At 37.0% G+C, this 13,383-nt stretch overlaps 1 protein-coding gene across 5 annotated transcripts in view; it reads left to right on the top strand.

Annotated features, from left to right (window-relative positions):
* Nucleotides 1-13,383, top strand: part of DHFR (dihydrofolate reductase) — a 24,053-nt gene extending 10,670 nt beyond the window's left edge. Inside the window, exons 5-6 of one of the 5 annotated variants that reach the window (XM_040449733.1) lie at nt 2,184-2,338; nt 13,024-13,383. In XM_040449733.1, coding sequence (XP_040305667.1) covers nt 2,184-2,338; nt 13,024-13,138 — 270 coding nt within the window. In that variant the 3' untranslated portion in view covers nt 13,139-13,383. Of the gene's footprint in view, nt 1-2,183; nt 2,339-7,870; nt 11,100-13,023 lie in introns of those variants that run through there. The other 4 variants (XM_040449753.1, XM_040449744.1, XM_040449762.1 and 1 more) reach the window with 4 other exon arrangements.

A 13,383-nucleotide genomic window follows, 5' to 3' on the forward strand; every position in this document is an offset into this window, starting at 1 on the left:
TTATTTTATTTTATTTTATTTTATTTTATTTTATTTTATTTTATTTTTTAATGTTTGTTTATTTTTGAGAGAGAGAGAGAGAGAGAGAGACAGAATCTGAAGCAGGCTCCAGGCTCCGAGCTATCAGCACAGAACCTGACACGGGGCTCAAACTCAAAAATTGCGAGATCATGACCTGAGCTGAAGTCTGATGATCAACCGGCTGAGCCACGCAGGCACCCCATAAGATTTTATTTTTTTAAGTAATCGCTATACCCAACATGGGGCTTAAACCCACAACCCTCACATCAGGAGTGTCACATTCCACAGACTGAGACAGCCAGGTGCTCCAAAATATTTCTTCTTTTGAATACCAAATGACTTTCAGCTTTCAAAATTTTTGAGGATAATAAATAGAATTTTTGGACTCTTAAAACACTAATAAAAAATTAAAGTTTATGGGAAGGAAAAAAGCCAGCCCCTACACTTTGGTGTCTTGTTATAACATATATACACTGAATTTGTTTTAAAAGACTTAAAGATATACCAGGATCCCAGACCTGTTTCTACAACCTTTGGTTTGCTTTATTTGTTTTATGAGGAAATGGACATTTTCCTTTGATCTTTCAGCCAAGCATGAATTTTTAGGAAAACAAGTCATTTCTTTATTTTGTTCAATATGCATTTTGAATGATTTAATACCACATTCACTTGAAAATCTACTTTTTATAAATATTTAATTTTTTTTTTTTTTTTTTTTTTTACATTTATTCATTTTTGAAAAACAGTGAGACAAAGTGTGAGCAGGGGAGGAGCAGAGAGAGAGGGAGACACAGAATCCAAAGCAGGCTCCAGGCCCTGAGCTGTCAGCACAGAGCCTGACGCGGGGCTCGAACTCACAGACCGCGAGATCATGACCTGAGGTGAAGCCAGAACGCTCAACTGACTGAGCCACCCAGGCACCCCTATTTTTTATAAATATTTAAATATATAATTTGATGTATTTATATGTACATAAATTATAAGGAAGTAGAATCTCCACCTGGTAATTTTATATTATGCACCTGCCTCTCATCACCATAACTTGTAGAACTTTTAGGCTCATCTTCCCTGGGTGGGGCCAGCCTGTTTTTGTAAACACAGTTACATTGGAACACAGCCATGCCCATTGGTTTAGTATTGTCTACAGCTGTTGCCCACAAAGGAAAGAAGGAAACCACATGGTCCACAAAGCCTAAAATATTTACATATGACCCTTTACAGAAAAGGTTGTGCCATATAGTATTTCCTTGGATATAGACTTTCAAATGCTGCTGTGGTTCGTCCTATTCAGTTTTTCTAATTTTTGATAACATTAAGAATTGGTAGGATATTTATTTGATTGGGGCAAGAGAATAAATGATTTTATATTTACTGTAGTAAAAAGCCAAAAATAAAAAGTAACATTTGTTCTATGCCCTTATTTGGAATTTCAAGGATAACACACACTTGAAATTATAGATTTTTTTCTTCCATAAGTTATTTGAAAATCAAGGGTTATTACTTTCTTGGAGATGCAATTAAGACTCATGACTTTTTATTAGAGTTTTAAGATATTCATTCAAGTGCAGTTTTTTCTCTAGAAACTATCAACAGTAGCATAGGCTATAGTTAGAAAAGTCATTAACAATATAAGGCCAATACAATCATTAGCAACAGAGGCTAAGAAAGTAAATTACCTGCTAGCATTGTAGCTATCTCCTAAGAAATGGAAGCGTTATTAAATTCCGTGTAAATGTACTAATTAAGTATGCCCTTGGGATTTTTAGTAATCAAAATCTCATAAAATTATATACTATCTTATCCATATATATACATATGCAAATTTTTCTGTGGAGAGCAACCAGATAATTTAGGGTTCTTAATTCTTAAACAACCACCAAAGAAAGAAGATAATACTGAATGCTTAAATGAAAAAAGAATTCGTGTAAGCAAACTAGAGGCCAGAATATATTTAAACTCACTCTCATAATTAGTGATAATTATTAATGCCATTCTCAAAATAACTAAGACATACTTTGCAGGACCCCAAACTTAATAATAGGATATTTAAATAGCATGCTTTGGAGGTGACAAGTTATGGAGCATGTCTCTTAATACCAGCTACAAACTTGACTATGTAATTAAAACAAACAAATCTTAAGAGTTTCTGTTTCTTTTGACAGATAAATAAAGAAATTGATGCCTCTTGTGTTTTTTCAAAGGAAGCCATGAACAGGCCAGGCCACGTTAGACTATTTGTGACAAGGATTATGCAGGAGTTTGAAAGTGACACATTTTTTCCAGAAATTGATTTGGAGAAATATAAACTTCTCCCAGAGTAAGTAAAATGTTATTAATTTGTCTCAAGTACTTTTGGATTTCCTGCTTAAGAATCAGAGAAACAGTTTATCTCTTCATATTGAATTTGGAGTAGTAATGTGTTCTGCAGACAAAAACTAGTAATTTTGAGGGGCACCTGGGTGGCTCAGTCGGTTAAGCGTCCGACTTCAGCTCAGGTCACGATCTCGCGGTCTGTGAGTTCGAGCCCCGCATTGGGCTCTGGGCTGGTGGCTCAGAGCCTGGATGGAGCCTGCTTCCGATTCTGTGTCTCCTTCTCTCTCTGCCCCTCCCCCGTTCATGCTCTGTCTCTCTCTGTCTCAAAAATAAATAAACATTAAAAAATTTTTTAAAAAAACTAGGAATTTTGGGAAATCTGCTTTAACAAACTTGGGATGTTTAAGTTTTAATAATTTGACTGAAATCTAGAGAGTAGTCATTAGCTCATTCTATGAGGTCTCTGCTTAGCATCAGACACTGTCTTAGGCACTGGGGAAGCAGTGCTTACCAAGAAGATGTCACTGCTCTCTAAGATTAGAGTATTTGTAGTAGAAAAGGAGAGTAGTAAATGAAAGGTAAACATTAAGAGAGTTGCTATATGGAGAACTGAAATATTGTGATGTGGTAAATACCATATTGTCTGAGAAGTCCTCTCTGAAGAGGTGGTGTCTACGCTGAGATCTAAATGTCAAGAAGCCAACCATGCAAAGAGAAGAGCATTCCAGAAACCAGAGAAATAGCTCGTGTAGAGACCAGAGGGCAGGAACAAGCTTGGTTGTGCTCCCTGACCCTGAGCAGGGACTGACTCCTCTGAGCATTATAAGCAAGGGGGAGGCCAGAGGGGTCAGACCAGACACAAGTTTAGAGGGTTTGAAGAGAGGGTGACCTTGTTCCAGCTGTTTGTGGAGAACAGAAGGGACAAGAGTGAAGCTGGGAGACCAGTTAGCTGCAGGAGTTGAGGTGAAAGAACAAGGGACTTGGATAGCAGTGGTGGTGATGGAAGAAAAGATGGAGTTAAGATTTCAGCATGAAACTGCCTGATTTTGAAAACTCACAGCATTTTAGTTTAAAAGCACTTTTCATACTTCAACTTTAAAAAAAAGTTTTTTTAAGTACTTCTCAGCTATCGGCTATGAAGAGTAAAAGTAGAAGATTAATCGTATCAATGCTTTCAGACTAGGTTTTAACACATCCTTCTAATATTAATAAATATTAATAAATACGGTGTATTATATTCAATGATTTTCGTGTTAAACTATTCTAGCATTTCTGGAATAAATCCACTTGGTAGTAATGTGTAGTCCTTTTTATATGTTCCTGGATTTAATTTGCTTATATTTTGTTGAGGATTTTTGCATTTATATTCAGAATGGATATTGGTCTGTAGTTTTATTTTTTAATAATGTGTTCACCTTGTTTCGGTGTCAGGAGAGTACCAGCCTCACAGAATGAGTCAGGAAATGGTCTCTTTCCTCTTCTATTTTTTTGGAAGAGTTTGTGAAGGATTGGTGTTAGTTCTTATTTTTTTATTTTTTTAAGTTTATTTATTTATTTTAAGAGAGAGAGAGAGTGAGGGAAGGGCACAGAAAAGGGATTGAGAGAGAATCCCAAGCAGGCTCTTCACTGAGAGCACCGAGCCCGATGCGGTGCTCAAACCCATGAACTGTGAGATCATGACCTGAGCCGAAACAGAGAGTCAGATACTTAAGTGACTGAGCCACCCAGGCTCCCCAGTTCTTTAAATGTCTTAGAAAATTTTAAAAGTGGGAAGCTTCAGATAGGAAATTTCTATCCAAAACCAAATTCCAAGGAAATTGCTCAAAAATGGACATTCTAGACAAGGCTATGAAAGAAAATGGAGTCTTTTTTTTTTTTTTTTCCTGTTACATCATTTGATGGTTGTCTTACTTTGAAGCCTGTACCAACATAGTAACAACCTCCTGAACGCAGAGTGGAGGGAATCCCCTAAGGGGAGATCTGGAGTAGGTCAGTCTTTCCTGAGGTAGAAAAAAGAGAAACCTGGAAAGACAAAGAGAATATACTTTGTCCCTGAAAACCCGTAATGTTGCTCAATTCTTGAGCTGCATTCTCTCCAAATGTCTGTACACTGGGGAACTTAGAATTGCTCCGTACCGTCCAGAAATGAGCTCTGATTGTTCTCTACTTCCCCTTTTTCTTTTCCCCCAGCTACACAGAGTTTAGACCCCCCCATTCTCCCTATTAGTGGCCCTCTTGTAGTGACATAAGTTTCAGTTCAAACAGTTATCTTTTATTAACACCATACTTCCTGGTAATAAAAGCACTAGTAAAATGAAATAAAGATGAGAGGACTATTGTGAAGTGCAAAGGGAATAAAATTAGAATGTGGGTGAAGCCACAAGTGGTAGAAACCTAAAAGCAGAAAAAAAATCTTAACAAAGTTAGGTTTTACTTTGCGTCTGCCTTTTTCCCCCATGGGTCATTGTCTGCATAATTCTTTTTTTTCTTCTTTTTTTTTTTTTTGACAGCAGCATTCCAGCCTGTCCTCTAAGGCTGTGCCCTCATTCATCTTACCTATAAGAAATCTTTCCCATCTCAAACTATTTCACACTAGGCTCCAGCCAAACCAGCAGGCCTAAATGTTTTATACCAGCAGTTTTCTGCTTAATGAGCCCCAAACAGGTTTTTCCTTGTAGTTAACAGCGTTCCATGTAACTATGCAAAGAGGATAAAGGCCAGAAGAGGACTTTGAGGCCGTAGTTGGCTCCAGAGCTGGGACAGATGCCCCTTATCAATGGACAAATTTAAAAAGTTTTTGATGGGCTAACAGTTCCTCTTCTGTTCCCATTAGTTCCTGACTAGCCAACAGGATCCTTATTCATACTATTTGTATGTCTCCTCCTGAGCCTGTGCTTGCTATTGTCTTCATTTAAATTTAGTTGTGAGTTGTTTCTTATAGATAACTATTTACCTCTTTCTTAGACTTTACATTACATCATCTCAGTATTCTCATGCTTTGTCAGTTCGAATCTTATGTTTCTTCATATCTACTGGATTCCTTACTGCCTGAAGATTCTAGAGGGGGATCTCTATCTGGGTGGTTCATAACAAATAGGAGGCATTTCCACATCCTGTTAGGCTTAAACTCAGAGTTCATATGTGGCTCCTAAGCAGTTTGCTCTTCAGAAAAGTTTGGAATTATGATGGTTGGGGTAGTTCTGTCATTATTAAACAGACTGAATATGGGGGCTCCTGGGTCGCTTAATCAGTTAAGTGTCTGAGTCTTGATTTCGGCTCAGGTCATGATCTCACAGTGGTGAGATTGAGCCCTGTGTCAGGCTCTGCGCTGGGTGTGGAGTCTGCTTGGGATTCTCTCCCTCCCTCTCTGTGTGTAGGCATGCTCTCTCTCTTGAAAGAATAATAGACTGAATATATGAATATTGTGAAAAGTAAAATTAATCCGAAGCAGAGTTGAATTTCAGTTTCACAGAGCAGATTAACATTAATACCGTGGCTGCTGACTATACCCAGCCAATAACATAGTATTTCTAAGTATTATTTGTGGTTTTAGAAATAATTTTGATATTTTGCTTTTATCTTTTAACTGAGAATCTTGATACTCTTGAGAATTTTATAAACACACAAAAATGTAAATGTTACTTTTTGGTGACTCATTCCAAAGAAACTAAAATTATGGTTAAAAGTTGGCCTCGAAAAATCACTGCTTTAAAAAAAGAAAAATGCTATATTGCTACTAAAACAGTTGAACAGAAACAGCTCAGGAAATGGTCAGTAAATAGAAACATAGATTTTATTTTCTTTATATGTTATTATACTATTGTTACTTTATATGTTTATGTTTTTTATCAAATGGCATAACCTCTAATTAGTCAACAAAAGGTTAATACCTGTTATTACTCAGCATTGCACTGGGTATCATAAGAGATTTAAATCTTTCCCTATCTTATCCCTGCTACAATGAGTTTAGAAAATACGGGGTGAAAGAAACTCATAATACTAAAGAATAACATTTATAGAGCACTTAATGTAATGAACTCAGGGCCAGATTATTCATAAGGGTGAAGACAACAGAACCAGAGTCAAACACAAGTCTGATCAAAGCAGGTGTTCCTCATCCCCACCTGGAGCACATGGGGGTGCAGCTCGCACAATACTGAGGAAGTATAAGATTTGGGTTGGAGACGAGAGTGGTCAGTACAGTCCTCAGTGGAGGACCTGAGGGGATTTTTTGTTGGTGGTGGGTTTTTCAGTGGGAAAAAAATGTTATTGTAAGAATACAACATGAGACCTCCTCTCAACAAAATTTTAGTTTTCCAATTCAGTGTTGTTAACTGTAGGCAAAGCATTGCACAGCACATCTCTGGAACTTAATCATCTTACACAACAAACTTTATTCCCTTTGAACAACTGTGTTTCCCCTTTCCCCCAACACCTGTCAACCACCCTTCTACTCTCTGTTCTTATGAGTCTGACCATTTTAGATAATGTAGTATTTGTCCTTCTGTGACTGGCTTATTTCACTTAGCATAATGACCTCCAGGTTCATCCATGTTGCTGCATATGGCAGGATTTCCTTCTTTTTTGAAGTTGAACAATATTCCATTGTATGTAAATACAGCATTTTTGTTTAATCATTCATCTGTTGATGGGCATTTAGGTTGCTTAGCTACTGTAAACTAGGCTGCAGTGAACATGGGAGGATATATATTTCTTTGAGGTCCTGATTTGTTATCAAAAACAAAAAACGAGATAACAAGTGTTGGTGTTGGTGAGGATGTAGAGAACTCTTGTGTACTGTTGGTGGGAATGCAAACTGGTAGCAGCCACTGTGGAAACAGTATGGAGGCTCCTCAAAAAAATTAAAAATAGAACTACCACATGATCTAGCAACTCTGCCTCTTGGTATATACGCAAAGGAGGGCTTGGGTTTTGAATTGGAAGGTGGCAGGAACACAGATCTAAGTGAGAGAAAATTTCAGATAAACAGTGATGTCCGTAAAAGAACTGCCGTGAGGAACACTCTGGGAAATTAGAGCAGGGTGGTGTCCACTGATTAAACAGCAGAATCTTTCACTATACAGGACACATAACTTCAGTTCTGCTCTAAGCAGCTAAAGGTTGTATCTTGTTTTTCATTTGCTCACGCAAGAAATTTGATATCAAGTGTAAGATTTGCAAAATGTTACTACATTTCATACTAGCTGGGTGATAGTGGAAAGGTAAAAGAAACTGCTGACAGTGGCTAGTTTGAGACAGAAGAATTAGGAGTCAGAAGGAAAGGATAAATTGCACTTTTTGTTTCCCAACTTTCGGTACAGTTTGCAAGTTCTTCTTTCTGTTTCCTACACTGTTCCATAGTGTATTTGTATGATACCTAGTTTCACCGTGACTTACCATTGTGAAAAAAAAAAAATGAAGACGAAACTTTTATTTACTCTATTGATGCCTTTTGGCTGAGCTATCTCTTTTTAATTGACACAGTATATATCTTTTTTTTAATTGACAAATTACTCCACATATTTTTCTTTTACAGATACCCAGGTGTTCTTTCTGATATCCAGGAGGAGAAAAGCATTAAGTACAAATTTGAAGTATATGAGAAGAACAATTAATGTGAAGGTGTTTTCTGGTTTATTTCAAGTTAGTTGTTCCCCCTCCCCTCCAATTACATATTTTTTTAATATTAGAAAAAAAGACTTTTGTGACTTTAGGTCAATGGCTAATTATTTGTAAGCAATGAGATTTTATAAATTAATCTTAAGTAGACTATAGTTAAAATTAGTCTTAACTATTCCATATCAGATAACCATTTATGAAACCTTTTTTGCTATAGCTGTATGATGCCCATCAAGGACCAGCACCTACTTACGGTAGCATATCTTTCAAAAACCAAAGTTGAAAAAATTCCCCGAGAGCATGAGTTGAAACCAGGACCTATAGAGATAGAACTAGACAGATTTGTCCAAAGGTCAGACATGGATTATAAACAGAAGAGATAGAACTCAGATATTAAAAGAAAATTAAAATAGAGACTTTGAATTCTCTATGCATTTCATTCACTCTTCTCAAAAAAGGTTCTGTTCACTCAGGCAATCAGTAAGTTGAGGAAACTCTGGTATATTCCATTGGGCTAGTAAAGAGGCAGGTAGGACACTGTCTTTTTGAAGGTTAAAAGAAAAGGTCTGAGACCTCTAAAAACTCTGCCTCTGATCTTCTGTGGGATTCCATGGATGTTACAATGATAGAAGAATAAAGTTGATCTTTACAAAAAAGAGTGATTTAAAACAAGCACATGGCTAAAATTAGAAATTAAAAAGGTAGTGAAATGAAACTAGATAATGCAAGAAACCAAAATTATGAAGTTGGAAACAAAATTAAACTTCACTGAATTAAAAAGTGAAAATTAAAACATGTTTTCCTACCATGTTAGCAAAGATTTGGATTTGTTAGGTATCCAAAGAAAGGGCATTTTTTGCCTTGTAAATTAATACAACTTTTTTAGAGTTTAAGTTAACAATATCAATTAAAATTAAAAATATTCTGGGTTTGGACCCAGAGCTGAGTTTCTACTTCTAAATATTAATCCTGAACAACAAAGAGATAGACCCAAGAGAATTTGTTGCACTGAGAATTTTTTCCAACTTGGAAACAGGGCTACCTGGGTGGCTCATTCGGGTAAGCATCAGACTCTTGATCTCAACTCAGGTCACGATCTCACAGTTCATGAGATCAAGCCACATCGGATTCTGCACCGACAGCACAGAGCCTGCTTAAGATTCTCTGTCTCCTCTGCACTGCTCCCCTTGCCAACTCACACACGTGCACTCTCTCTCACAAAATAAATAAACTTAAAAAAAAAACTTAAAAAATAAAACTTGGAAACAGCCCAAATGACAATCAATAAAGAAATAACCAACCAATATGTCTGTAGAATTTAATATTGTCTGTAACAGTTAAAGAGAATGAGGTACTGACAGAAAAATGCCAAAGACTGTTAGATAAAAGAAGCGATTGTGTATCATACCTAAAAAATTTACTGATGGTATATAGTATGTGTAGGAAAATGTATGCTGAAACTGTCGACAGTATCAGAGTTGAGCATGTTATTTTATGAATTAGGTATGCCTATTGTAATTAGATTTTTTTTAAGTATTATGTGGTTGATTTCATGAACAATTAACATAATAATTGAGCCCCTTATGTTCAGCAGTAAAATTAGAATATAGAAATCAAGAGTATAAAGGAATTTACTAAAATCTTCCAAAGAGGGGAAAAAAAAAACATCACAGACAAGAAAAGGAATCCATACTGCATGAGACTTACAATCCTTAAGAAAACAGTGGAGCTTTCTGCAAGGAACATAATCAGCAAACTATTAGTACAGGTATCTAGAACTTTTAGGACTCAGATACTTAGAAAGAAGCAAGCCATCTAGAGAAGAGGAAACCCAAATAGCCAATAAATACATGCAAAGATAAATATTCCCACTAGTAACTGAGAAAATGCAAATTAAAACTGCAGTAAGGTACCATCCCACATACTCAGATGTGGCATTCTCACCAACACTTGACATTGTCAGCTTTTTACCATGTTTGTTGGCAATATTTATTCAGGATGAAGAAGCACATACCCTTCAACCTAACAGTTGTACTCATGGATAAATACCAAGAGAAATCCTTCCATGTTGCTATCTAGAAATTTGCAAAAGAATGTAGCAGCAACCCAAATGGACTAAAGGACTTAAGTCTGGTAACTATTTGGGGACAATATGAGAGGAAAAGTGGGGATAGCTGTCTAACTGCTAAATCCTCATTGACATATCAGGAAATCACTAATATGTAAAGTAACAAATCAAGATGTGATCAATTATTTGAGAAAAAACAACAGAAGAAACTGTTAAAAGCCATTAATCTGGAGAGTTGGGAGGGTGTGGGGCAGGAGACTGCTCAGGTTTTTTATAAACTTTAAGAGTCTAAAAATAATATACATTAATACATGCATTCATTTGAAAAATGACCAAAATAGTTAACTGGAGGAAAGAAACCAACATGAACATAACTACCAGAAGGAAGAGCTAAGAGGATGAAAATGCTTGCCAATGAAAAGGACATTGGAGGTTGGGGGGAGAGAGCAGGAGACTACTGTTTTCACTGCAAGACTTTTGGGATCTTGATTTTATTTAACCATTTTCATGTATTTAGTAAAAATTCTTCCTTTATAAGTTGCTAGTTTGTAAGTGCTGACCTCCTGATACTCCTTGAACACCTCACATAAAATTTCAGACTCTTAATGGCAATTTATCCCCAGAGTCCACTTAAAAATGTAAAGAAGAAAACATAATTAGCCAAGGGTCACACAAAATTGCAAAGACCGATTGCTAGAAAACCATCAGGCTTTCTCTCGTGGTGCCTGGTTTGTTCATTTTCAAGACAAATGCAAGTCTTCTTTTTTCCACATTGATTTATAAAACAGCACTGTCAAGTGTTGATAATTGGAGGCTAAAATGTAAATAATAAAACATGAACATGTGTTCTAAATATTCAGGTTAGCCCATTTTATGTTTCTGTGAGGTTGAAATTATGTAACATACCCATGTCCTAATAAATGTTTCTCAAAATGTCCTCCCTAGTACACCTGTATGAGGGATGGGTCCCAGAATCTGCAGAGTAAACAACACCCCCAGATGATTCTAAAGCGTATCCAAGGATGTAAATCACTGAGTTAGAGTGCTTATGCCCTCCAAGGGGAAAACAAAAAAAAACCCTGAAACTTTGTTTCCTATCTCTAGGACATCTGAATAAAGCAAAATAGAAAAATGAGCAAATTGTAAATCAACATGTATGAGATTGGAGAGAGTAAAATTGTAAAGGTTAGAAAGATGTGTTATTGATCTATATTAAGAACTAGATTTTCATTAAATATGTAATAAAAATACATATGAAAGTAATATCAGTAGCTCAAAGAGATACATAGTAAGTAAACACAGGAACAGATGTCCCTTTAACATGATGATTTATATATATATGTATATATATATATATATTTGGTAAACTGAAAACTGCAGCAAATGACCTATAGGCAACATGACTTTGTGAGGGAAAAGTCGGCTGGCCAGCTGCCGAAGGGGTTCTGAAAAATAGTGATTTCTGAAAGATTGAAACTTGTGAACAAGGATGTTCCAGTTAGGACAAAAAAGAAATACATCATTAAATGAGTATCAGGAGTAGAATTAGAGACTCTTAACAAAAAGGTATTGGTCACAAAAGGGATAGAGCTTCTGGCTAAACACAGAGGAAAGAAGCCCTACAATCTATGTGAAGATGGGCTTTTCCTGGGGCAAAAATGAAATTGCATTGCCAACCATTTCCAATTATTTGGTCCTGCCCTTTCTGTTCCCCAGGAGACCTCAAGGGGACCGGGAAGTTTTTCTGTCAGTACATTAACATTTCTTTATTCTCTAAATCTCTTTACTCTTGGAACAAAGGAACAAACCACACTGGTGTGTGTGTGTGTGTGTGTGTGTGTGTGTGTGTGTGTGTGTGTTTTAAGTTTGTATAATTTCGAGAGAGAGGGAATCCCAAGTAGACTCCGCGCTGACAGCGCAAACCTTGACGTGGGACTTGATCTCAAGAGCCCTGAGATCATGACCTGAGCCGATGCTCAACCAACTGAGCCACCCAGGCACCCCTGTTGTGTGGTATTTTCAAATAACTTTGCAGTCAGTAATTAAACTAGATGTGAAACTTAGTACTGGAGGACATGTTTTAGGTGGTCTGTACTTCTTTGCCCCAGGACCATCGGACACACAAACCCTGAAGGAATAGAGGGTTAGTCTGTAAGGGGGTAAGACTTAATGATGCCAGAGCTCAGGAAAAAAGTGTAGAAAATAGAGAAGAGAATTTCTGCTGCACCTACTACACAAAATTATTTGGGAAGGCATCCTGAATGACACCTTTTTTAGAGCCCCTGGTCATAGCACCTGCAAAGGGCCAATGTTTGCCTGCAGGTTTTTTTATTACCAGTCCTCTTTGATAGGTGAATTATCAAATCTTAAGCTCGAGGGTTTTCCCGTAGTATTTTATTATGAACTATTTCAAGCACACAGAGAAGCTGAATTATACATTAAGCACCCATTCTTATCCATCACCTAGATTCTGTCATTGTTAACACTGCTATCTCTGCTTTACCACATATTTAGCCATCCATCCATCCGTCATTCTTATATTTTGATACATTTCCAAGTAAGTTTAGATCTCAGGATGTTTCATCCTTAGATTCTTAAGCTTGTGTGTCATTAACTACAGTTCAAAATTTGTTTACTTTTGGGGGGAAGGGTAAGATCTACATGGAGAAATGCAGATCTTAAGTGTAGCATTTTACAGGTTTTAGTAAATCCATGTGTCTTCATGACCCAAACCTCTGTCCATCACCCCGGAAAACTCCTTCATACCCCTTTCCAATAGCAAGCGCTATTCTGGGGCTTTTTTTCCTCATTTTAGATTATTTTTGCCTGTTTCTGAACTTCATATGAATGGAATCATACAGGATGTCTGACTTATTTCACTCAGCACCATTTATGTGAGAGCCATGCTGTTTCATGTGTCACTGGTTTGTTCCTTTTTATAACTTTGTAGTGTCCACTGTATGGCCACACCACCATTTGTTTATCCTTTTTCCCATTGATAGATATGTGGACTCTTCTGAAGTGGGATTTGAGCTTGGTATTGAAGGATCTAGAGAGATGGTGACTGACGGTCAGGAGGAAGGCAGATATATGCTCCCGGCAGAGGAAAAACCATGAAGAAACTTCATCTCCAGATTCCAAAACCCAGCACAAGGCCTTACCAAGGAAGGGCAGGTGTCATCAGGCCCCAGGTCCATCCGGCGGCAAGCACCTACTTCACCTACTTCACCTCACTTCACCAATCTGTTCTCTTTCATAACCATATCTAGTTCAGGTCTTTATTTGCTCTCACTTGGACTGTTGGGGTAATCTAAATTGGTGGTTTTCAATCCAAATAAACTATGATAAACATGGCCAACAAA

This window comes from Herpailurus yagouaroundi, unplaced genomic scaffold, assembly GCF_014898765.1.
Source record: "Herpailurus yagouaroundi ecotype Mexico unplaced genomic scaffold, PumYag 29, whole genome shotgun sequence".
NCBI classification, from domain to species: Eukaryota; Metazoa; Chordata; class Mammalia; order Carnivora; family Felidae; genus Herpailurus; species Herpailurus yagouaroundi.